Source organism: Schistocerca nitens, chromosome 5 (assembly GCF_023898315.1).
Source record: "Schistocerca nitens isolate TAMUIC-IGC-003100 chromosome 5, iqSchNite1.1, whole genome shotgun sequence".
In the NCBI taxonomy this organism is placed as follows: Eukaryota; Metazoa; Arthropoda; class Insecta; order Orthoptera; family Acrididae; genus Schistocerca; species Schistocerca nitens.
Window position 1 is genome coordinate 208,727,687 of NC_064618.1, and position 27,180 is coordinate 208,754,866.

The 27,180-nt window shown below is 40.6% G+C and overlaps 1 protein-coding gene across 1 annotated transcript in view; it reads right to left on the reverse strand.

Moving 5' to 3' along the window:
- Positions 1-27,180, reverse strand: part of LOC126260225 (glutamate receptor 1-like) — a 1,552,181-nt gene that overhangs the window by 97,161 nt on the left and 1,427,840 nt on the right. Inside the window, exon 14 of the mRNA XM_049957528.1 lies at positions 20,036-20,234. Coding sequence (XP_049813485.1) covers positions 20,036-20,234 — 199 coding nt within the window. The remainder of the gene's footprint in view (positions 1-20,035; positions 20,235-27,180) is intronic.

A 27,180-nucleotide genomic window follows, 5' to 3' on the forward strand; every position in this document is an offset into this window, starting at 1 on the left:
GTTAGTTATTTGCAGAGTTCATTTTTTTTGTAAAGTCCGTGGCCACCGTTATCAATAAATTTATTGTGATGGAATCCACCTTTCTATTTCCCAGATGTATGTGGTAGCTACTCACCTTTCTTTTGGGAGACACACTACCGGTTTACTGCACAATAGCGCTACCGACTGCGAAGGAGATCATCAGAAGAACTGCAACACTGAGCAGTTAGGAAAAGATCAAAAATTTGGTAAAGAGATAGTTTAAGGACAGGCCAGCCCTACTCAGTGACACAATTTTGAACCGTGAAGCACCGATATCACTGCTTGTGAGCGAATCATCAGCTTGCAATTAACAATGCTCGGGCATGCTGTGAGGGGCATGTAACTCCTCGTATTCATGGTAGCCCATCACATTTTAAGTGTTTACGTCACTTGAATTACATCAGTTTCAGCATTTAGTGAAAAGTTAATCTAATGTTGATAACTACACTGAAAAGACGTATATAAACACTATCAACTCATAGTAGCATAAAATATGTAAAATTAGTGCAGATGTTCTTCGGCATGTAGCAGTGTTTTCTTTTAATGAGGAGTTATTACAAGAAATAATTTAAATTCACCGATTTTCTGTTTTGAGACACAACTCGGTAACGCAGTACAGTAGTAACACGTTTCAGCGCAGTCATAAATGTTCCTCTCGCTGAAGGTGTGACATCAGTATCAGTAAGAGTGCTGTGCGATCTCATAGCCCTTCCTCTCTTTTTATAGCGAGACGGCTCTGCTGACGTAAGCGCGGCGTCGGATTGACAGAGCCAGGTGCTGCATTAGCAGCCCACAGTATTAAGACGCCAACACGCTAACGAACTCGTTAGCCACCCCCTGGCTGCCTCTGATGGCGCCATCGGGCCGTTAACCGCTCCCGCCCCTCTACGCAAGTTGATTGCCAAGTATCCGCCGGTCGCTTAGAAGGGCCCATGTCGCCCTACGTCATTCCGTGATAATGAAGTGCGGTTATTGATGTCGTTTCTATGAAACCATACACCTCTGCGATGAAGTTGGAAATTGCTTGATTTTTCATGCTACAGTTTCCTTGAAAATTCGTGAAGAGTGGTTTACTATAGCTGATTTAGCAAGCTAACTGATCTAAAATTAGAACATGAGAGCTTTTTGTACAGCTTTTAGTATGATGGCGATATTACGAGATGTAGGAGTTCTTATGGGGAGTTCGAAAGCAAGAGAAATAGCTACTGGCAGACAAACGTGTATTAGAGGGAACCTGGTCTTGTTGGCTCACTCCAAAGAATACTGCCTGTCAAAAACAAGGTTAGAGTCCTGGTCAGAACACATTTCTCTAGGACAGGATGTTTCATTATAATGTGCCTTGCCCTTATAAACTATTCACACTATTTTCTGTTTGTTGAAAACTTACTATGTTACGTCGTTTATAATGTGCGTTTCACCTGTCCTGAGTTGTTAAGCCTAGCATAACGTTCCTTAACTTCGCATTGGATGTCTCAAACGTCGTTATTCATTTACCTGTTTAAGCGTTCTTAAAACTTAATTTTTAAACTTTTTTTGCACGATGGATGTATACACTGACAGAAGAAATTGCCAAAAATAATTAATGTAGAGTAATGAAATTTGGGGACTACATTTGTCTCGGTAACATACACTCCTGGAAATTGAAATAAGAACACCGTGAATTCATTGTCCCAGGAAGGGGAAACTTTATTGACACATTCCTGGGGTCAGATACATCACATGATCACACTGACAGAACCACAGGCACATAGACACAGGCAACAGAGCATGCACAATGTCGGCACTAGTACAGTGTATATCCACCTTTCGCAGCAATGCAGGCTGCTATTCTCCCATGGAGACGATCGTAGAGATGCTGGATGTAGTCCTGTGGAACGGCTTGCCATGCCATTTCCACCTGGCGCCTCAGTTGGACCAGCGTTCGTGCTGGACGTGCAGACCGCGTGAGACGACGCTTCATCCAGTCCCAAACATGCTCCATGGGGGACAGATCCGGAGATCTTGCTGGCCAGGGTAGTTGACTTACACCTTCTAGAGCACGTTGGGTGGCACGGGATACATGCGGACGTGCATTGTCCTGTTGGAACAGCAAGTTCCCTTGCCGGTCTAGGAATGGTAGAACGATGGGTTCGATGACGGTTTGGATGTACCGTGCACTATTCAGTGTCCCCTCGACGATCACCAGTGGTGTACGGCCAGTGTAGGAGATCGCTACCCACACCATGATGCCGGGTGTTGGCCCTGTGTGCCTCGGTCGTATGCAGTCCTGATTGTGGCGCTCACCTGCACGGCGCCAAACACGCATACGACCATCATTGGCACCAAGGCAGAAGCGACTCTCATCGCTGAAGACGACACGTCTCCATTCGTCCCTCCATTCACGCCTGTCGCGACACCACTGGAGGCGGGCTGCACGATGTTGGGGCGTGAGCGGAAGACGGCCTAACGGTGTGCGGGACCGTAGCCTAGCTTCATGGAGACGGTTGCGAATGGTCCTCGCCGATACCCCAGGAGCAACAGTGTCCCTAATTTGCTGGGAAGTGGCGGTGCGGTCCCCTACGGCACTGCGTAGGATCCTACGGTCTTGGCGTGCATCCGTGCGTCGCTGCGGTCCGGTCCCAGGTCGACGGGCACGTGCACCTTCCGCCGACCACTGGCGACAACATCGATGTACTGTGGAGACCTCACGCCCCACGTGTTGAGCAATTCGGCGGTACGTCCACCCGGCCTCCCGCATGCCCACTATACGCCCTCGCTCAAAGTCCGTCAACTGTACATACAGTTCACGTCCACGCTGTCGCGGCATGCTATCAGTGTAAAAGACTGCGATGGAGCTCCGTATGCCACGGCAAACTGGCTGACACTGACGGCGGCGGTGCACAAATGCTGCGCAGCTAGCGCCATTCGACGGCCAACACTGCGGTTCCTGGTGTGTCCGCTGTGCCGTGCGTGTGATCATTGCTTGTACAGCCCTCTCGCAGTGTCCGGAGCAAGTATGGTGGGCCTGACACACCGGTGTCAATGTGTTCTTTTTTCCATTTCCAGGAGTGTAGTTAAGTGATTAACATTGCAAGATCACAAGTTAATGTAAGGGCAAGATGAGCTACTGCAAATGAGAAATGCTGGTACATTAACAATCAGTGTAACCGCCAGAAAGTTAAATGCAAGCATACAAACGTGCATGCATTGTGATGTACGGGTAACGAACGTCAGTTTGTGGGGTGGATTTTCATGCTTCTTACTCTTGGTCGGTCAGTACAGGGATGGTTAATGGTGGTTGTGAATAACTCTGGAGTCAAATGTCCAATTTGTGCTCGACTGGACATAGATCCGGTGATGGAGCTAGCCAAAGCAACATGTCGACATCCGGTAGAGCATGTTGGGTTACAACAGTAGTATATGGTCGAGCGTTATCGTGTTGGAGAACATCTCCTGAGATGCTTTTCGTGAATGGCAGCACAACGGCTCAAATCCTCCGTTTGTCGTACAGTTTTGCATTCAGAGTGAGTGGGATAACCACGAGAGTGCTCCAGCACTCATACGAAATCACACACCAGACCATAACTCAAGGAGAACTGGAATGGACAACTCTAAAAATGGCATCACAGAAGTAGTGAAGAAAAACATAGGTACAAAGAAGAGAACTGTGAAGAAACCATGGGTAACAACAAATACTTCAGTCGCTAAATGATAGAAAGTACAAAAATGTTCAGAGAAATTCAGGAATACAGAAGTACAAGTCGCTGAGGAATGAAATAGATAGAAAGTGCAGGGGCGCTAAGATACAATGGCTGCATGAAAAATGTGAAGAAATCGGACAAAGAAATGATTTTCGGAAGGATAGTCTCAGCACATAGGAAACTCGAAACAACCTTTGGTCAGATGAGAAAAAGGATGGTAACATTAAGAGTGCAACGGGAATTCCACTGATAAATGGACAGGAGAGAGTGGATAGGTGCAATGAGTACATTAAAGGCCTCTATGAGAAGGAAGATTTGTCTGATGCGATAAAAGAAGAAACAGGAGTCAAATTAGCGGAGATAGAAGATCCAATACTAGAATCAGAATTTAAGAGAACTTTGGAGGACTTAAGATCAAATAAGGCTAAAGGGATACATAACATTCCATCACAATTTCAAAAGTCATTCGGGGAAGTGGCAACAAAACGACTATTCACGTTGATGTGTAGAATGTCTGAGTCTAGCACCATACCGCCTGACTTTCGGAAAAATATCATTCACACAATTCCGAAGACTGCAAGAGCTGACAGGTGCGAGAATTATCAAATTGGCTCTGAGCACTATGGGACTTAGCATCTGAGGTCATTAGTCCCCGCCGGCCTGAGTGGCCGTGCGGTTCTAAGCGCTACAGTCTGGAACCGAGCGACCGCTACGGTCGCAGGTTCGAATCCTGCCTCGGGCATGGATGTGTGTGATGTCCTTAGGTTAGTTAGGTTCCGGACTGAAGCGCCTAGAACCGCTCGGCCACCGCGGCCGGCCGAGAATTACACGACCAGCTTAACAGTTCATGCATCTAAGTTGCTGACAAGACTAATACACAGAATAATGGAAAAGAAATTTTAGGGTGTGCTAGATGACGATCAGTTTGACTTTAGGAAAGGTACAGGCACAAGATAGTTAATTCTGACGTTCCGGTTGATAATGGAAGGAAGACTAAAGAAAAATCAAGACACGTTCATAGGATTTGTCGACCTCGAAAAAGCATTTGACAATGTAAATGGTGCAAATTCTGAGAAAAATAGGGGTAAGTTACAGGGGGAGACGGGTAGTATACAACCTTTGAAAGAGTGAAGAGAGAATAATAAGAGTGAACAGCTAAGAACGAAGTGCTCGGCTTAAAAAGGGTGTAATACAAGGATGCAGTCTTTTGCTCCTACTGTTCAATCTGTACGTCGAAGAAGTAATAATGGAAATAAAAGAAAGTTTTAGGAGTGGAATTACATTTCAAAGTGAAAGGATATCAGTGATACGATTCGCTGATGACATTGCTGTCCTGAGTGAAAGTGAAGAAGAATTACATGTTCAAACAAATTTCGGGCTTGCAGCCGGTCGTCGTTCAATACTCCGCACGATATTTCAACTGGGCACCGGCCAGTCATCTTCAGGTGAGCCGTCGCAGACTGGCGAGAACGTCCTCCGTTCCGCAATATATAGCGTACTGTAAGTATTCTGCGCATGCGTCGAAAACTTGATAGTTGAACCACACTGCCCGCCGGCAGCGCCCTCGCTGGTGGAATAGCGGAACTGCCGGCGGGCAGTGTGGTTCACCTATCAAGTTTTCGACGCATGCGCAGAATACTTGCAGTACGCTATATATTGCGGAACGGAGGACGTTCTCGCCAGTCTGCGACGGCTCACCTGAAGATGACTGGCCGGTGCCCAGTTGAAATATCGTGCGGAGTATTGAACGACGACCGGCTGCAAGCCCGAAATTTGTTTCAACAGTCAATTCGCCGGGAAAATTTTAAAATTCACAAGAATTACATGATCTGCTGAACGGAATGAACAGTCTAATGAGTACAGAATATGGACTGAGAGTAAATCGAAGAAAGACGAATGTAATGGCAAGTAGCAGAAATGAGAACAGTGAGAAACTTTACATCAGAATTCATGGTCACGAAGTAGATGAAGTTAAGGAATTCTGCTACCTAAGCAGCAAAACAACCAGTGACGGACGGGGGCAAGGAAGACATCATAAGCAGACTATCAGTAGCAAAAAGGGCATTCCTAGCGAAGAGAAGTCTACTAGTATCAAACATAGCCCTTAATCTTAGGAAGAAATTTCTGAGAATTTGCGTTTAGAGTATAGCATGTTAGTGAAACAGGCTGTGGGAAAACCGGAACAGAAAACAATCCAAGCATTTGAGATGTGGTGCTACAGACGAATGTTGAAGTTGAGTGTACTGATAACGTAAGGAATGAGGAGGTTCTGCGCAGAATCGGAGAGGAAAGGCATATGTGGAAAACAGTAGCAAGAAGAAGGGACAGGATGATAGGACACACCTTAAGACATCAGGGAATGACTTCCATGGTGCTAGAGGGTGATGAAGAGGGTAGAAACTATAGAGGAAGAGAGGGATTGGAATACATCCAGCAAATAGTTGTGGGCGTAGGTTGCAAGTAGTACTCAGATGAAGAGGAGAGGAATTTGTGGTGGGCTGCGTCAAACCAGTCAGAACACTGATTACTCACAAAAAAAAAAAAAAAAAAAAGTGAGAGAGAAAAAGAAAGGTGTAAAGGTGTTGATATCGACGTCTTTGTCGCCTTAAAAGCATTCTTGAGTCTTGTTGCAACCCTTGTTCACTAAAGTACGAGCAGCCCTTAAGCGGCTCGCCATCTTACTTACAACTATTCATGGCGTCGCCTTTCCGTCTCAGATCTTTTTTAATATGTGACTTGTAAGTACTGCATCTTTTTCCAGTCAGTACAAATTTTAATTTTATTAATGTATTATATACTTAACATGTTTTAGAACAGTTAGTCTAATTCTGAAGACGAAGCTCATAGTAGCGTCGAAACCTGGTCAATTTTGACTTAATATTTGTGACCGAGGGCTTATTTGCTCTAATATAATTCTTGACAAACATCAACTCACCACTTGCCATCTCAAACGTAACTAACGCTCCCGACTGTTATAGAGCCGGTTTAAAACAAACATGATTTACATTCTCATAGCGGCGCTAAGTCTTACAGACATGCAAATGCGCCTACCAGCTTTCGTTTATGTTGCACAACTCCTTCTTGGTGCTGCGGTTTGTTTCTGCAAATGCATTTATATTCATTTAAGGTTGTCAGGCTGATATAAAATGTTACTGAGTGAATCTGCTGCATGCAAATTATTAACGTGTATCAACGAAATTCCCGAATCTTAATCTTGGAAGAGCTACTGTGCTTCAAGTACTTACACACTGTGAAGCCAAAACGTTATGACCACTGCCCTCAGCGATCTAGGATGCCTCCTGATGGTGTTGCGGGCACATGACGCGCTAGCAAAAGTATGTAAGAGGAGCAGACACAGGTGGGGAAAACCCTAGTGACGATATGGACTGTAAATGGGGAAATCCGTTGAGATAAGGGACTTTTACGAAGGGCAGATTACTATTACGCAGAGACTGTGAAGAATACCTCGAAAATGGCGAAGTTGGACGAATGTTCACTGTCGTGAGCACCTACGGAAGGAGATAGGACAGTGAAACTACCAGTAGGCGCTGAATGGTTGGACATCCACGATTCTTCACAGAATGTTGGGTTCGGAGGCTTTTATGCTCTGTAAAGTAGGACAGATGGTGATCTGTGGCATCTCATCCCAAAGAGCACAATGCTGGTGCACGCACAAGTGTTTCGGAGCACACCGTTCATCGTACATTGTTGAACATGGAGCTCCGTAGCAGACCACCCCTACATGTACACATGTTGACCTAAAGACATCGTCAGTTACGGTTTCAGTGTGCACGGGACCATCGGGATTGGACCGTCGATCAGTGGGAACGTGTCGTGTCTTCGGGTGAATTACTTTCTTGCGTCTCTAGTCGCTGGTCGTCTCCACAAACGTGGTCATGGAGGTGAACGGCAGCTAGAAATGTGCAGCGTGCCAAGGACGCAGCCTGGTAGGAGCAGTATTATGCTGTAGGAGACATTCTCCTGCACTTGCATGGGACCTGTGGTAGTAATCGAAGACACGCTGACAGCTGCGAACCACCAGCACCCCTTCATGTTTGATGTCTTCGCCGGCGGCGATGTCACGTTTCAGCAGTACAGCTGCCCATGTCTCGGAGCCAGAAACGTGGTACAGTGGTGTGAGGATCATTACAGTGAATTCATGTTGATGCCTCGGCGACGGATTCACCTTACTTTACAGGGCAGACTACGTTCTGAGAAGAGTTGTGGACGTTCAACCATTTAGCGCCTAGTGATAGTTTCACTTTTTTTTTATGGGACTTAACATCTATGGTCACCAGTCCCCTAGAACTTAGAACTACTGAGACCTAACTAACCTAAGGACATTACACAACACCCAGCCATCACGAGGCAGAGAAAATCCCTGACCCCGCCGGGAATCGAACCCGGGAACCCGGGCGCGGGAAGCGAGAACGCTACCGCACGACCACGAGCTGCGGGCGATAGTTTCACTGTCCATCTCTTTCCGTAGATGCTCACAACAGTAGCGCGTGAACATTTGGCCACTTTCGCCGTTTTCGAGATCCTCATTCACAGACTCTACGTAACAATATTCTGCCCTTCGTCAAAGTTGCTTATCTCAATGCAGATTCCCTCCCCCCCTTCCCCCTTTGCAGACCATATCTTCGCTAGGATGATGCCCCGTGTCTGTTCCTCTTGCATACCTTTGTTACGGGCGTTTGTTTATTGATATAGACCGACATGTTTTCTAATGTCAGTTACCCACTTTTCACTCGATCATCTCTCAGTGTTTTATTGTTTCTTGAAATCCATTATGAGGAATTACAGGCTGTAGCCCTCACAACCAAATGAATTAATTAAAGACTAACTTCCAACTAAATAAGTTCTTCGAACCGTGGCAAGCAGGTCAGCCATGAGTATGGTTGTCGAAGGCACTACTCCCACGAGTGATTTCCTTGGACATCGGTATTCAGGCAGAGGCAGAAAGCTATGGCAGAAGTTAACTGAAGAAACTCAGGCAATGACTTCAAGCCATAGGGCAAGCCAAGCTAATTGTGCACTCACATCCTGCTATACAATATGTTCGCTAAAGAAATAATAACACGGAACATATAAACACAAATACTGCTAGTACTTTCTCCTTAAAAACGATAAATTGTCATCTTTAGAAGATAGGTTAGTCCAGTTGGATGTGCAGCTACATAACGTCATATATCTACTAAGTTTATCAGAAGTGTGGTAAAAGAAAACCAAATAAAATTAAATCAGAATATTCATTTTCTTACGAGTAAGCGGAATAGGGAGAAAGTTCAGCTGTAGCGCATACTTTAAAGGTGAAAAATAAAATAAATATAATACGTATAGAATGAATCTGCGAGATGATTGAAAGATTTGGTCTGACAACCAATAAAATTCATCAATTGAATATTATTCATGGCCTCTTCGAAGAGTTTCAAAATTTGATAGCATGCAGTACTAAGCGGAAAAGGACGATGTTAATACTGAATTAGGACAAAAACTGAATATTAGACATCAGTGGGAAACATGAGAGGTGAAACCGGAATTGACAGTCATTGTAGAGGGTGAGGCAAAACGGACTTTACAGCTCTGGAATTATATAGAGATTTATTGAGATACCCTACAGAATCGGTAGAGGTGTCATTTTGTAGCAAACAACCTTAAGTTCCACATAAAGCGTCAAGTGTCATTTTGGTTTGGTGTGACTACAATTTGTGACGCGGTAAACATCCCACTGGTAATCAATTTCTTCACTCACTCGTTGCAGCAAATCGGGCGTAACTGTCCAGGGGCAGCGTAAATTTGGTTTTTTAGCTCAGCGAAAATGTTTGGTGGTGGAAGGAACATACACACGGTCTTTAACAAAACAACAGAGAAAGAAATCCAGTGGTATCAAGTCTGGGTGGCGAGGTGCCCTTCACGGCGAATCCACCGACCTGGGAAGCGATTATCGATCTCTAACTTCCGTGAGGAAGTGAGGTGGTGTTCTGTCTTGCTGGTAGTAAACCATCCCATCTCGGTCATCTTCATCGGTCTGTAAAATGTCTTCCATGAAGAAGAAAGGGCCGTACACTTTCAGTTTGCTGAGGGTATAAAACACATTAACTTTCGGGCTGTCACGAACGTGTTCCAGGGTTGCATGTGGATTTTTGCTGCCTCGTATTATGCAGTTGTGCATGTTCACTATGCCATTGATATGAAATATTGACTGATCGCTAAAAATTCAAATGTTCACATATGTGCGAATTCCTAAGGGACCAAACTGCTGAGCACATCGGTCCGTCGAGTTACACACTGCTTAAGCTAACTTACGCTAAGAACAGTACTCACACCCATGCCCGAGGGAGCACTCGAATCTCCGGTGGGAGGGACTGCGCAATCCGTGACATGGCGCCCCTGACAGTGCGGCCACTCCACGCGACCACTGAAGACTATTATGTTCAGGAATTTCTCGTCGTCCTCTATCTGATGCAATATTCTCGCAAAGAATTTCCCGCGAGTAACCTTATCTGCACCACTAATGTTCCGTGCCACTGTGAATCTGTACGGTTTCAAGTGTAAACGTCTACACAATACTCGTCCAAAAGTCTTTCGTGGAATGCCAATGTCGCGAGACTCGCGTAGCTTTGATTTTTGTAGATTAACCCGCCCAACATAATGATCAACATGAGGGTGACCTGGTGATTTACCATGTCGCGGTGGACAACCCGTCTCAACAAAGTGCTTGTGCCAAGAGTAAATTGTAGGCCTGCTTGGAGTTTCTTTCGCGTATTCAGAGTAATTTTACGGCGAAGAGTTGTTGCAGGGTTCGTTTCGTGACACCAAAACAGACAGCGTGAACGCTCTGCACCAGTGAAAGTAGCTATTTTAACTGTGCACTACGCTAGCGCTCTTGGTGGTGGAATGGCGTACTGATGCAGAACGTGAAACAAACTTTAGATTGTTTGCTACAAAAGGACACAGCCACCGAGTCTGTAAGTTATCTCAATAAACGTGTATATCACTCCACAGTTGTAAAGTCCTATCTGATTCATCCTGTGCATTAGTATAACTACGTAATGAGGATATGATTATCCTAAATACACATATCTGGAAGGAAATGGGTAGAAAATGGCAAAGGGAAAATTGAAGTAGAACGGCAAATTGACTGTATTTCTTTAATTCATTAAGGTATTATACCAAAATGTACAGTAGAGCCTAGAAAATACTTTACGATTTTAGCCCTAGTGAAACGAAAGCCCTGACATTTAACTCCTATGGACAAAGAGCGAGAAACTCTCAGTCAGTAAGTGGCTCACAAATAAAGGGTCTGGCTGTCTCTGAAGGTATTGAAATTCATTATATCAAGAGCCAAGTTAGATGAGCTAGTAAAAGATACGGGAAACTATGGCACCTTTCGTCCTTACAGCGTGAAACTGCCCTAAAGGCGGATAAACCTCGGCAAAGGGAACTACTCCATTAAAAGACCGAATGTTTATCCCAAATATCAGCAGAACAGGATGTAAGACAGGATGGCTAATTCGTTAAATTTTCCAGAGGCCAGATAAAATACCCCATTAGAATGCCCGAGGTGATAAAATTAAATGGAGAAAGAACCACAATTTGAAACAGTGAAAATGGGACCAATGAATTTCACTTTTCTTCTGTTTCGTGCATACATTTCACATCGGAAATCAAACGAATGAATATTGCTGTACTAAAAAATTTCACAACGGAGAAGCCTAGACTCTTGCGCCTCCTGGATAGATGATTATATGTAATATACCTTGGGGCTGTACAAGAAAGCCCTCAGATGATAGGAGTCCATATTATTCTTAACCATCAATTAGTATGAGAATAAAATGATACATCCAGTATAACGAGACAATAATTATTGTTAGGGTGGAGACAAAACCAAAGAACATAATTTCAACCCAGACTTATATGTGCCAACAACTGCACATGAGAAGGACGAAGTAGATGTGAGAGATGAGAAGATGTAGTTGGTAGAGTCATGAGAGAAGGAAATATTATCTTGCTTGGTAAATTTCGAGCTGTAGTTGAAAACGCACAGGAAAGAATGGTGGCTGGAAATTTGAACTAAGGTCAGAAAATATGCTTTGTTAATTTTTTCCAAGATATTAACTTTGAACCAGAAACATCTTTTATTCCCATGACACGCAGGAAAGATATACACAGAAAATACTTGGGGGTTGCACTACATAGCAGACTGAGTTCATAAATGGTAGACAATGATTTAAGAACTAGGTTAAACATAGTACATTGTACTCATGATGTAAAGGTGAAAGTCATCGTATATTAGTATTAATGATAAGGATCGAGAAAAACAAGAAAATCACGAAGGGAGAGATGTATAAAAAGTATTAGAGAAACTGAAAAACAAAAATTTTTTGGAACTGTAACAGCAGTCAACCGGAAGGAGCCTGTCATGACATTCAAAAATTTAAAACTGGTATCCTAAAAACAGAATGAAATAGTAAGCAATGAAAAGTAAAAAAGAAAACTATATGTTACCACTAACAGACTCTTTGTGATGTAACAAAGAAGAAGTCTAAAGATTTCAAGAAAGAGGAAGACCAGCAGTAATGCAAAAGCTTTAATAAGCGGATCATTGGAGAGCCACGACAGGAAAGAGAAAAATATCTTGACAGTGTCTCTATGACAGTGAAAATGGCATGGAAAAATTATGCCGTCGTCCTCAACAGAATGTAACAAAAACTGGAACTGGCTCTTTCACTTCTGAGAGCCTACTTGGGTCGAGAAATAACACATGACCAGAAGTGAATATTAACTTTAAAATTAGTTATGAAGAAATGAATACAAATAAATGTAACTACATAGAATTTTTAGATGTATTTTATAATGTAAAGTGGGACGAAATGTTCAAATTACAGAAGATAGAACAGTTAAGAGGTGGAGAACTGCTTGTTCATCCTCATGGATCAGGAGTGCAATGCCCAAAGGTAGAGCCTGTGGGGCTCGTCTGGCTTGTGGAAAGGTTCTTTTATAGGCTGAAAGAACTTCTCATTAGGGCCAATGATTAGATGTCTGCCGAGACCAAAGATACAGCAGGTACAAAAAATTATGCACAAAGTTAAAGAAACAATTCATAATGCAGTAATAGACATTGAACAATTAATTTAAGAATAGTGACAGACAACATATTAAATTAAGCAATAATTACATCTCCTTAGAAAATGAAGGCTATACAGGTGTAGACAAAGGGTACTTATGTGGCAAAATTCCTTGGATGAACAACAAAAATTATTGCAATTATGTGAAGGACAAAAGGACTGAAAACTTTAATATTAATAATACTGCTGTGTTCTCTTATCTGATCAACAAAATTGAAAGATAAACAGACACTGTCATGAAAAGAACTGAAGGGAAGAAGGAAGACAAAAAAAGAAAAAAAGAAAAAACGGTAACACAGCTCCTGAGAGAACAAATACAAACATAAGCCATACATAACTGAAGCACACACAACAATTTTACCTAAGACTGAGGTATCTCACAGCCACCCAATTAAGCTGTGAAAAAAAAACAGCAACTAGAAAAAGGACTAAAATATAATGTAAACACGAAAGTAGATTAAGTATACATAGAAAACCTTATAATACAGTCAGCGCTTTTCTAAAACAGGAGGAGAAAACTGAAAACAGCAATGTGAGCACTGTTCAGAAAAGAAATACATAAAATTAGAACCGCCAGGAATTATAAAAGACATGAAAAAAACAATAAAAACACAGACTCTATAACACTCAATAAACTAAAAAGAAATGCTAAAATAAAAATATCATTATTTCAAAAGCACACAGAGAAAATGCAGTTGTCCTTACAGACAAACAACAATACTTTAACAAAGCTCAAGATTTCATTTAATGAAATAATATTTAAAAACTGAATTCAGATCCAACAAACAGATTCCGAGATCACACTAGATGACAGGTAATCCCAATGCACCCACCCTCTAAACCCAGCCAAAAGATTCATAAACACAATACCCCATTAAGACCCATCATAAACACCAAAAAAAGCTAACACAAACTTACAAGACACATGTTGCAATTACTACCTGAAACATATAAAATAGAAAAACACAGAAATATAAGAAACACCTCACAGTTAATATAACTCCCAAAAATCCCAGTTACAGCTACCCTTCTATCTTCTGACACAGAAATTACGTATTCTGACATACCAGGAGTAAATAAAATAAACATCATTCAACAAAAATGGAAGGATAACAGCCAACTACCAGGTGAACACATCAAAGAAATATACTAATTGCTGGAATTGATAACTGAACAGAACTACTTTCAGATTAATAATGAATACTATTTACAACAAGATAAGCTACCAGTGAAAACCACAGTGCCAGGCGCCCTAGCTAGCGTTTTCAAAAAACATATGGAAAACATATGGAACCAATAATGAAAGCCACCTCCTAACCTTACAAGAAAAAAACTACATATACAAAAATACATATATACTCACAAGTATATAAATGAAAAGCGAAAGAAAAAATGGTAATAATGAATAAGGAGAAAAATTGTGTCACAAAATTTTAACCCTGAATAGCTGATGGCGGCAGGAACTAAAATAACTAATGTTGTGTAGGCCGACAATGCACCATTTTTAAACTACAGAAACTTGGCGCCAAACTAGTAATTTTGGTTCCTTCTGGCATCAACTATCCAGGGTTAGAATTTCGTGACGCAGTTTTTCTCCACCCTGTATACACAATATTTATGTATATATATACCTGACATTGTCAGCTGTATTGGAGGTGATCTTGGAATCTAAACACGGATGTTGTTCTTATTACAGAAGTTTATTCCCACAATGCCTAGATCACATGTAAATGCACAATGATTATTAGTTTCAGTGAAATCACATGGCCATCTTCAGATCATTTTTATATAAAATTGTATTTACGGTTTCAATCCATTTCGTTGACTCGTTCACACCAACTGGAAGAGTGGGTATTCCATAGTACAGTCTCTCATCATACAAGAAGAGACTATCTGTGCAAACAGTGCACAACAGTCACAAAAAAAATATGTGAGACGTATATAAAATCATGAGAGTATTTTATACGTGTCTTATGTATTTTATTTGTGACTATAGTGCAGTGTTAATTTTATGATGACAGATGGTAGTATGGAATGTTGCTTCTGTAAGTTGTGTTCAGTTAGTGTGAACAGTCGACAAGACGGACTGACAATGTAAAAAAAATGTTCTGTGCAGATGATCTGAAGATGGCGATTTAATTTTGCTGAAAATGGTAATCATTGCGTATTTTTATGCGATATGGGGAAATAAACTTCTGTAATAAAAAAAAAACAACCGTGATACATATACATAAAACAGGGAGCAAATATTACAAGCATTAGAAGATTTCATCAAACATCTATGGAATATGTCTTTAGTACTTGGAAGATCATAGAGAAATTAAAAACGTGAATAAACAAGATTCATGTTGACAATAATATTTATTTAATAGTTCGTTCTTTTGAACTGGCTTTCTGCTTTCTACGCCATCGTCTGATAAACTTAATACTTAACAGATAGTTTATACGTCAGAGATAGCTAAAAACGAATACATAGATTGTTTCTCAAAACTGTGAGACGTTTCACAACTATATATCGATACAATACATGAGCAATATGAAATTCACAAAGTATTTCTGGTAAAGTGATTCTTTTATTACTTTCTATGCAAAGGAGAAAAATATGGGAATCTATATGCTGAAATGTTGTATGGCACAGACTACTAAGTTGTGTGGACAGGCTGGTGCATGTGGTGCACAGGCCAAGGAAAGTAGGATGGGGAAGACGTGAGAAAGGAATCAGTAGAATGTATGTGTGGAAGTGTTACAAGCCATGTTATCTAATGGTCTCAAAAATTTTAATTGACTTCTGCTATTTTAGTAATGGTGAACAATGAAACTGTGTTTGTTCATTTAGGACCATCTGGTGAGTCTTTCATTGGTATTTATTATTAGCTAGAATTTCGAATAATGTGTTTTCTAACTTTAGTCTATCTACAGAGAACATCACATTTAATTTCGTGAGAGTGACATTCATTCAGAGCATGTTCAGCAAAGGTGGAATCTTTATTTTCAGTTTCCTGCTCCTTTCGTGTTCCCTCACTGTAGCAGTTATGACCCTACCCGACTGACCTACATATAATTTTCCACACAGATTGTAGGAAATCCTGTAATTTCCCCTCTTTTCTAAGTATGGAATTTTGTCTTTACTGTTCAACATAAGGTGGGGAACAGCAGAATTCCTTGTATAAAAATCTGGAGTGTATTTTCTGGATTTTAGTCCGCTGGCATGTACCTGTGAACTCCTGCTTACGTATAGTGTGGGGATCCAGTGGGGGTCTGTTGAACTTGGAAATAGTTTAACGTAAAGCATGTTTTAGTTGCCATCTTATATTGCCTGCCTCCTCTGGATTAGTTATGGTTTTATGTAAAAATTGTGTTGCAATTTCCATAGCCTCTACAACAAGTTTTTTATAATTAGTTAATGTCTTTGGCTCATTTATGACAAGGTACTGAAACAAAAGACACTACAGATCTAACTCGAACACCTTATTGTGAAGCTTGGATAAGCAATAAAATTGGGGTGCTCTTTTATTCAGTTTATAAGGTGTAAATATGATTTGGCAGGTTTTAATAAATATTTTCCCTTCCATAACATTTTCGCTGTGGGATTTCTACAGAGTTGAGAAACGCGAATATTTTTCAGTATATTCTGTCTTACTCAGTAACACTGAATCACATCTTGAGTAAACAGTGTTTTCTACAATGTAGTCAAAATTCTTTGCTCCCTACAACTACGCTGAACATATCTGTATTTACACATATACTCTTTGTCAGACGAGGTATCAACAAAACATCTGGTTGTAAATTGTCTGTAAACCCTCTAGAATTCCCTCAGTGTCCTAATGATCCCAAGTAAATGTGTTATGGAAGTGAAGAACCTTACTAAAACATGCCAATCCATATTTGTTTATAGTGATTCCAAATACCTCACAAACATGAATACAAGGCACCCAGATTGTATGGGTTTCCTGAGCTTCACAAAGAAGGTATTCCAGTAAAATGTGAGTAACTTTAGTTTCAGCACCTTGCCATTAATCAGAGATTCACAAATTTTTAAAACTGAATTTCAACCAAAATTTTGTCTAAAACACTTGCATTCGAGAAAAAATTGAAGGAAGTACCCATTCCATCTGGGGCTAAACTAGCACCATTTCCTGTAAACAGCGTATTTTCTAATATTTCTGTGGAGAGAATTTATACACATATATAACACCAGATGGAATCCAGTGGAGACAATAGTGTAAGAGAAACAGACATAATAATACCAGCTTGTTACCAGCATCCCATAAAACAGAAATGTGCAGCCTTTCACACTATTATCTACACCACAAAGTTAACCCGATTTTGAAAATGAACTGAAAATAATTAAAGATATAGGATACAGCAATGACTATGGTCCATCTCTGACTAAGAACATATATGGTAGAAAGAAATGACTGAGGATAACAGTACTTCTTTATTCTCCTCAGATAGCACTAAAACACACTGACAACAAATAGGTCCCCACGCTATGCATAGATAGTACTTTACAGGTAAATGAAAGCAGACTAAAATTCAGTAAATATACTCTAGCTTTTTTTATTAGGTATACTGCTGTTGCTAACATTCTGTTCAACAGCAAAGACAAAATTACATATTTAGGACGAGAGTGGAATTTGTAGGCTTTCCTGCAATCTGTTTGGAGAATTATGCGAGGTAAATCAGGTAGGACTATAACTACTACAATGGCTGAGCATGAAAGGAGTGGGAGATTGAAAAAGGAAGATTCCACCTTTGCTGAACTTGCTCGGAATGAATGTCACACTTATGAAATTAAGTACGATAGTCTCCATAGAGAGAGTAAAGGTAGAAAACTGACATTACTCGAAATTCTTGCTATTAACGAATACCAATCAAAGAATCACGGGCTGATCTTTAATGACCGAACACATTTTCATTATTATTCTTACTAAAATAGCAGCAACCAGTTAATATTTTTGTCACCATCAGATAATGTGTCTGTAATACTGTTCCATGTCCACTTTCTATATACTTCTTTCTCCCCTCTGATCCACCCGATTTCCAAGCTTGTTCATCACATTCACCAGTTTGTCCGTAAAACACAGTAGTGTGTATCATTACTGCCTTACCCTACGTTTTTGATTTATTCATTCATAAACTCTTCATCTTTGCGTATAAAGTAATATAAGATTTGTTTATCAGAGATACATCGTGAATTACTTAATGCATGTGTTTTTGTTGCGATACACAGTTGTACACTGTCACATGGCTTTGTAAAACAATTTTTGTACAGCTACGAACCGTATCTGATGTTGCGTGTCCTGCCTGTTTACTATTAACTTATGTGATGCTGGCCTAGAAAGCAGTTCATAATGAACTGTTAAATGAATATCATTCCGAAGATCAATAACATGTATTCAAGTTTCTTATATTACTTGAAACGGCCCTACCTATCAAGAGATGCATCGGGAACATATATTGTTAATTATGAAAATAATGGCAAATCACAGTATTGCTAGACGTCATGCTTGTAAAGAAAGGAGCCGGAAACCGGTACTATTGTAACAGAAATTTTCAATGATGGAGACAAACTGATACTAAAGGAATTTCCTTACAAAATGATAGCGTAACAAAACAGTCCTACAAGACTGAAGGAATGCAGTAAAACGGTATGGTATATGTGGCACCCCCACCTCCCCCCCGGTCTGGTAAGATACAAAATATTCATCAAAATTGTCAGCTGCTGCAAAGGAAGGAAAAAATCATTGTATTTCAAATAAACATACTAACGGACTTCTTCCCGTATAATGGTCGACTTACAAATTATGAACTAAATCATTTATTGCACGGAGCAACTGTCTGAATTTCCATTTTTACTGGGGTCCATATCTCAGTTTCAACAAAATTAATTTTCTCATTTCCTAGAGAGGAGGCTGTTGATTCAACTTGTCATAGTATAACTCAAGAAAACGTATACAACGTAACAATGAGAACGAGCTACCATATAGTTCATAGACTATAGCGTTTGACTCACTGTCAATATTCACGGCTTCCCCTAGGGAAGGATGCTGACTCAATTTATGTCCGCATAATGGCGTACATGAACCTCAACCCTACATTTCCCTTACACTTCCTCAGGATGGTGGGAATTTCAATCTGCGGAGAGGATTCAAACAAAATTAATATTCTCACACTTGAGGTACCTTTAAAATACTTATGAGATGTGTTCATAAGTATTAAATATCATCTCGAAAAAATAAAGTAAGCAACTGACTGTTGTTTACTTGCACTCAAATTGATTTAATTTGCAGCGATCTGTCGTTCTACGGGTATTTTATTGAATCATGAGTTTGGACACTTTCGAAGTACGCCATACGGTGCATAAATTTCAGATTTACCCATTCGATGATCAGCCTGTTAAGAAGTTATTCAATTAATCGGCTTACAGCTTGAAGGTTGGGACATTGAACATTCCCTCTACCTTCATGAATTAAAAAGTTATGAGTAAAGACTTGTTCCTTTTTCTCTCTATTAAAAGCTTTTTATAAAAACACTTTTTGTGTTCAATACAAATTATCACCTGAAGAAGCCCTTACCATGGTCTGAAACTGGTTGCGTTGCCTAATAAACGAACCCGTGCACAGATAATGCGACTTTGAAGAGTTTTCCTTCATTTTCAAAACCTTTATAAAAGGTTGATTGACTGATTTTGGGGAAGGGACCAAACAGCGAAGTCAGTGGCCCCATCAGATTAGGGAAGGACGGGGACGGAAGTCGGGCGTGCCCTTTCAAAGGAACCATACCGGCATTTGCCTAAAGTGATTTAGGGAAATCACGGAAAACCTAGATCAGGATGGCCGGACGCGGGATTGAACCGTCGTACTCACGAATGCGAGTCCTGAGTGCTAATCACTGCACCACCTCTCTCGGTTTTATAAAGGGCTTCTATAAGATTATCGAGGAGAAATTTTGATAATTTCTTTATAGTAACAATGTACAACCTAAGTTATGGTTGCCATAGCTACGAAATAATCTGTAATAGTAATAGTAATAATATAATAATAATAGGAGGAGGAGGAGGCGTAGGAGGAGAGGAAGTTCTGTAGTCCCAAGCTTTCAACTCGTCCGCTCCTACGAGAAACACTCCGTGTTATATGACTGTACCAGAAACTTCAGATCGAACTATAAGGTGCCGACGCAACACTGGTTAGACGGTCTCACCCTGAAGAAGTCCCAGGTGGCGCCGTGGTAGAGAGTGCCGTACTGCACCTCGGTCTGCGAGGCCAGGTCCTCGGGGCTGTTGATGGGCGCCACCATGCGCTCGACGGTGAGGAAGGCCGCCAGGTTGGCTGTGTAGGACGAGATGAGGATCAGCGTGAAGAACCACCACACGCTGCCCACGATGCGACCCGAAATCGACCTGCAGCATGAAACGTCCCCTTAGAAAAATTTTACATGACTGTGTTTAAACTGACACACAATATTTTTAGCGCAACGCAATCTGACTTTCAATAATCCCTACAAAAGAATGGCCCTAACATTAAACTATACCTTTCACAAATCACTTACCTCACAAAAATCTTCGTTGCTCGAACTACTGCAATACAGCGAGCGCCACTACTGCCAGCTAAATAAAAGATTCGAACTACTGAAGGCACTAACTACTGATAGGCATAGTTAGCAAATGAAAGATTTTGATAGAGAACAAACAATGTATTTATCTTAATAGTGTTGAAAAGTCATAATACACATAGCAGTTCATGATATCCAGTATTACAAATTTCAAAACTCCGCCATCTCTCTCCCCACATCCATCACTGCTGGCGGCTCACCTCCAACTGCGCAACGCTACGCGCTGTTAACTCGGTCATTGTTGCGTCGTTTCGGCGGTTCCATTTCAAAATTCGGTGCACCTTGCCAATTTCTTTCATAATTTCCGAAATGCCCTGTGTTATTATTTTGCGGCTTTTCCGTATTTCTAAGTCCCTCTTCCCGTGTTGGAGAGCGAGTGTCCTCTGAAATACGTAATTCTTGTATTACCTGTGTCAGCTGATCTTGTACTTCCCGGATTTCTCTTTGGTGTTGTGTATTAATTTGATTCTGATTTTGTTTGAATTTCCTAATTTGTTGGCACTCTTCTGTGTCATTAAAGACTACCGGTTTTGTGTCATTCAGATTATCATCTACCTTCGTAGATAAATTATTTAGCTGATCCGAAAGTTCGACTACTTTCTCTGATAGTGAACTAATTTCCTCCATGTGTCTTTCTGAACCAATTTTCAGAATATCTACTGTGTCCTTTAAGTTTTCCTGAGTTTTTGCAAGTTGCGTAACCGAATCGATTTTAGCTTGCAAGGTCTCATGATTTTCATGAACAATAGTTTGCAGTTCTTTTATGGCTGCTTCGTGATTCTGTAATGCATTTTCATGCCGGGAAAAATAGGTTGAAAATGCTCACAAATTTGAGTTTTTACGTCATTACAGACTTTTTGACATTTCGATTCAATGTTATGTAACTCAGTAGTTAAATCTTCACGTGTTTGTTCAAGAGTTTGTTCCAATGAGTCTAACTTTTGAAGCTGTTGCTGTGTTTGTCTCTGATTTTGTTCCATCGTGTCTAACTTTTGAAGCTTTTGCTGTGTTTGTCCCTGATTTTGTTCCATTGTGTCTAACTGTTGCTGTGTTTGTCTCTAATTTTGTTTCATTTGCTGCATTAATTGCAATAGTAATGTATTAGTGTCTGGAATCTGTTCCTCTATGCTTTTCGGCAGTGCATTTGCACCGGCAACATTTACATTTTGACGATCAGAAAGTGTGTCTTGACTTATTTGAGAAAACGGTGAGGACCCAAAACCTGAGTCTACAGTAGTTGCAATATTGTGTTCTGTCATTTCGGATTCCTGAGGCGAGCTGTTGCCGACCGATCGATCGATAATGCTTCCCTGTTCACTACCTGTTTCACTGTCTACACCATTATTTGACGCCCGCTCCGTTTCCCTATGCACAATTACCAAATTACTACTTTGAATGTCTGTTAATTCATTACACAGCGGTGCTGGTAAGCTACGCTCGTCGTCACTGTCATTTCTCAGTTTACTTTGGAGCCTAGTGTTACGTTTTTCACACGCCATTATTGTCACAATATTTCACACGATAACACAGAAAAGCACAATTTGAAGAGCAAAAATAAGAGAACACATTAACATAACACTGGAAATAATATCTAGTTAATTGCAGCTGCGAAATACTTGGTGCAAATCTACATGCATGCCACAACTGTTTTACTGTACAACAATGAAAGACTGCAACTACAAAGGAGATTTTCTCTACAATTACGCGCTAGCAATAAACAAAAGCTACACTAATTACACAAACTACAAGAAAAAAATCAGAAGATTCCAGTGAGGTATCCTCGGCTAAGGGTCGACATATGAAACGTCCCCTTAGAAAAATTTTACATGACTGTGTTTAAACTGACACACAATATTTTTAGCACAACGCAATCTGACTTTCAATAATCCCTACAAAAGAATGGCCCTGACTAACATTAAACTATACCTTTCACAAATCACTTACCTCACAAAAATCTTCGTTGCTCGAACTACTGCAATACAGCGAGCGCCACTACTGCCAGCTAAATAAAAGATTCAAACTACTGAAGGCACTAACTACTGATAGGCATAGTTAGCAAATGAAAGATTTTGATAGAGAACAAACAATGTATTTACCTTAATAGTGTTGAAAAATCATAATATACATAGCAGTTCATGATATCCAGTATTACAAATTTCAAAACTCCGCCATCTCTCTCCCCACATCCACCACTGCTGGCGGCTCACCTCCAACTACGCAACGCTACGCGCTGTTAACATCCAGCTGCCGCTGCCCAACACTACAATGGCAGACAACAATGCACAGCCAGTGATTTTCATACAGAGCGCTACGTAACGTTGCCAATAAGAAAACATAAACAGCCTACTTACAAGCAGAAGCGCTTACTATGACATTCCGCCCTTCTTCCAGTAGCCTATCGTTGACTGTCAACAACATAAGAGGGACGCCTTTTACGTTTTTGAAAACAATATACAAATAACTTTATTGTTTCTCAAAACGCTCGTCTTTAAAATTCGAACACTTTTACCGCCTTTCCACACATTTCCGGAAGCTTTCTTCTCCACTCTGCTGTCTCATAAACACAGTTTTGAAGGGATTCGCAACTGTCTGGTGTAATGAAAATCACTGTATACAATAATTTTGATATAAGGCAACAAAAAGAAATGAATGAATAACTGGTAATGACAGATCAGTTATACGTTTTTCTTCCGCCAAAACAATCCATTGTTTCATTGTTCTACATGCTGTGTGATGGATGACATTGCTATGATGAAGAATGATGCGACGTTTTTGAGTTCTTTACCTGATTTCGTCAATAATTTGTGCTAAACTAACTTTTGTTCGATGCTCTAAAGCACTGGTTTTTAAACTGGGTGCCGCGACTCCCAGGAGCGTCGCCGTAGTTTTATAAGAATAATAATTTGGTTTGGTAGCTTACAGACTAAATGAACAGCGTGTGCGCTAATATTGATATCTAATGGTTCGGAAAGTAAGAGTTGTTACTACAGCAGGGTGGCAGATAACATTATGGCTGTGCATCGCATTACGTGACTCAATTTGCTTTTATTCAGTAAACACCAGTTGAATGTTAGTTTTGTCTAATCTACATCGCTTTTAGTTGTTGTTTGTCTTCTGTGATTTGTTTTTCTTTGTCAGAGCAAAAAAAACATTAAATTTGACTACAAAACGTGATATTATAAGTGTATCATACAATTCTAAAGACATGAGCAGAGGAAAATGCAGAAAGTATAACGACGGTTATTTGAATTTCAGTTTTAGGAGTACTGCTATTTGAAATGAAGAACGACCACAGTGTGTCATTTCTCTCATACTCCTAGCTACTACTGAAACGACGCTAATAAAATGATGAGTCAAATCTCAGTAGTCTGCTCGACAAACCACAGTAATATATTTACAAGTTAAAAGAAGTGATAGAAGAAAATAGCTTCCACTAAACAAGCAATGGTTGTTGCAAAGGTTCTTCTTCCATTTTACGGAGTTACTTATCGTGCAGCAAACAGCAAGAAACCTTATACCGTAGCTGAAGAGCTTTTCTTACCAGCTGCTCAAGACATGGTATCTATTATGGTAGGTGAGCCAGATGGTTAGCATTTGGTCCCTGCGTAAGACAAGCAAGAAGACAGCATGAATCAAGTTTGTGTTTTTGTTTCAGTTGAGCGATTCTAAAGAGGACGTTATTGTCTCTTATCGTTTTTCAAGCTCGAATAACCAAAAAAGGGAAGCATGTACTGGATGCAACAGTACACTGCTATAAATACAGAACTTGGTTCAACCGTGGTTCCTCGTGAGGTCTTCCAAGACGAAAAATTCTATGGATTGTACAAAGTGGTCGAGAGAGTTTCAATTTTTGGAGCAACTACTGGATAATATCAGATGCTCTTACAAAACAAGACACAAATTTTCGACTTGTTACTTCTCCTGCTGAGAAGCTACTCACGACACCATGAAAAGATTCATTTTTTGTAAGAGCACGTAGTATGAAACTTTATTCAGTGTGGTACGTACACTGACCCCTCCCCCCCCCCCCCCACTCCCGGCCCCACTCATGAACGATAAACCTTGTTGTTAGAGAGGAGGCTTGCTTGCCTCAGCGATACAGTTGCAATCACACTGGAGGGGCATCTGTTGAGAGGCCAGACAAACGTGTGGTTTCTGAAGAGGAGCAGCAGGCTTTTCAGTAGTTGTAGCTGCCCTTGTAACATCAACCAAAAGGGCCTTGCTATGATTGTACTGCGAAAGACTGAAAGCAAAGGGAAACTATAGCCGTAATTTTTCCCGAGGGCATCCAGCTCTGCTGTATGGTTAAATGATGATGACATCCTCTAGGGAAGGATCTTCCGGAGGCAAAATAACCCCATTCGGATCTCCGGGTGAGGGCTACTCAGGAGGACGTCGTTATCATGAGAAGCAAAACTGGCGTTCTACAAATCGGAGCGTGGAATATCCGATCCCTTAATCGGGCAGGTGGGTTAGAAAATTAAAACCGGGAAATGGATAGGTTTGAAGCTAGGTACAGTGGGAATTAGTGAAGTTTGGTTACAGGAGCAACAGAACATGTGGTCAGGTGAGTACAGTGTTATAAAAACAAAATCAAGTAGGGATAATGCAGAGTGAGTTTAATAACGAATAGAAAAATAGGAATTTAGATAAGCTACTATGAACACCATAGTGAACGCATTATTGTAGCCAAGATAGACACGAAGGCGACACCCACCAGAGTAGTACAAGTTTATATGCCAAGTAGTTCCGCAGATCAGAAGGAAATAGAGGAAATGTATGATGAGATAAAAGAAATTGTCCATCTAGTTAAGGGAAAAGAAAATTAAATAGTCATGGGAGACTGGAATTCGATAGTAGGAATGAAAGAGGAAGCCGCCTGGTAGAATTTTGCACAGAGCATGATTTATTGACAGCTAACATTTGGTTTAAGAATTATAAGAGAAGGTTGTATACGTAGAACTCAAGGGAAGCTTTTAGACTGATTATACAATGGTTAGCCAGAGATTTAGGAACCAAATTTTATATTTTAAGACATTTCCAGGGACAGATGTGGACTCTGACCACAATGTATTGGTTACGAACAACAGATTAAAACTGAAGAAACTGTAAAAAGGCAGGACATAGGACTTGAATAGACTGTTAGATCCAGAGGTTCTAAGGAGTTTCAGGGGGTGCATTAGAGAACGACTGAGAAGAACAGGGAAAATGAATATAGTAGAAGAATAACGGGTAGCTTTGAGGGATGGAATAGTGGTGGACAGCAGAGGATCAGGTAGGTAGAAAGACGAGGGATCGTAGAAATCCTTGGATATCACAAGATATATTGAAAATATAATAATGCAATAAATGAAGCAGGTGAAGGGGAATATAAACGTCTAAAAAAAGAGATCGACAGGAAGTGCAAAATGGCTAAGCAGAAATGGCTAGACGACAAGTGTAAGGATGTAGACGTATGTATCACTAGGGTAAGATAGATGCTGTCTACAGGAAAATGAGACCTTTGGAGAAAAGAGAATCACCTATGCGAATATCAAGAGCTCAGACGTAAAACCAGTCCTAAGCAAAGAAGGGAAAGCAGAAAGGTGGAAGGAATATATAGTGAGTCTATATAAGGGAGATGTACTTCAGGGCAGTATTATGGAAAGGGACGTAAACGAAGATGAGAAGGGAGATATAATAATGCGTGAAGATTTGGCAAAGCAGTGAAAGATCTAAATCAAAACAAGGCCGCTGGACTAGACAACATTCCGTTAGATAGCCTTGTTAGAACCCGTCTTGTCAAAACTCTTCCATCTGGTGAGCAAGTTGTATAAGACAGGTGAAATAATCTCATACTTCAAGAAGAATATAACAATTCCAATTCGAAAGAAAGCAGGTGCTGACAGGTGTGAAAATTACCGAACTGTCAGTTTAATAAGTCATGGCTGCAAAATATTGGAATGAATCCTTTAAAGAAGAATGGAAAAACTGGTAGAAACCGACCACGGGGAAAACAAGATTGTATTCCGGAGAAATGTAGGAACAGGCGAACCAATACTGATCCCACGACTTCTCATTGAAGATAGGTTGAGGAAAGGCAACCCTACGTTTATAGCATTTGTAGACTTAGAGAAAGCTTTTGACAATGTTGCCCGAATACTCTCTTTCAACTTATAGAGGTGCCAGGGTAAAATACAGGGAGCGAAAAGCTATTTACAATTTTTACAGAAGCCAGATGGCAGTTATAAGAGTCAAGGCACGAAAGTGAAGCAAAGATTGAGAAGGGAGTGAGACAAGATTGAAGCCTTTCCCAGATGTTATTCAATCTGTGTTTTGAGCAAGCAGTAAAGGAAACAAAAAGAAAATTTGGAGTAGGAATTAAAGTTCAGGGGGAAGAAATTAAAACTTTGAGGTTTGCCGATGACACTGTAAGTCTGTCAGAGACAGCAAAGGACTTTGAACAGCAACTAAACGGGATGGACCTGTCTTGAAAGGAGGATATAATATGATCAACAATAAAAGCAAAACGAGGATAATGGAATGTAGTAGAAATAAATCAGATGATGCTGAGGGAATTAGATAAGGAAATGATACACCTAAAGTAGTAGATGAGTTTTGATATTTGGGAAGCAAAATAACTGATGACGGTCGAAGTAGGGAGGATATAAAATACAGACTGGCAATGGCAAGAAGAGCGTTTCTGAAGAAGAGAAATTTGTTAACATCAAGCCCCTTGTGAAAGTATTTGTGTG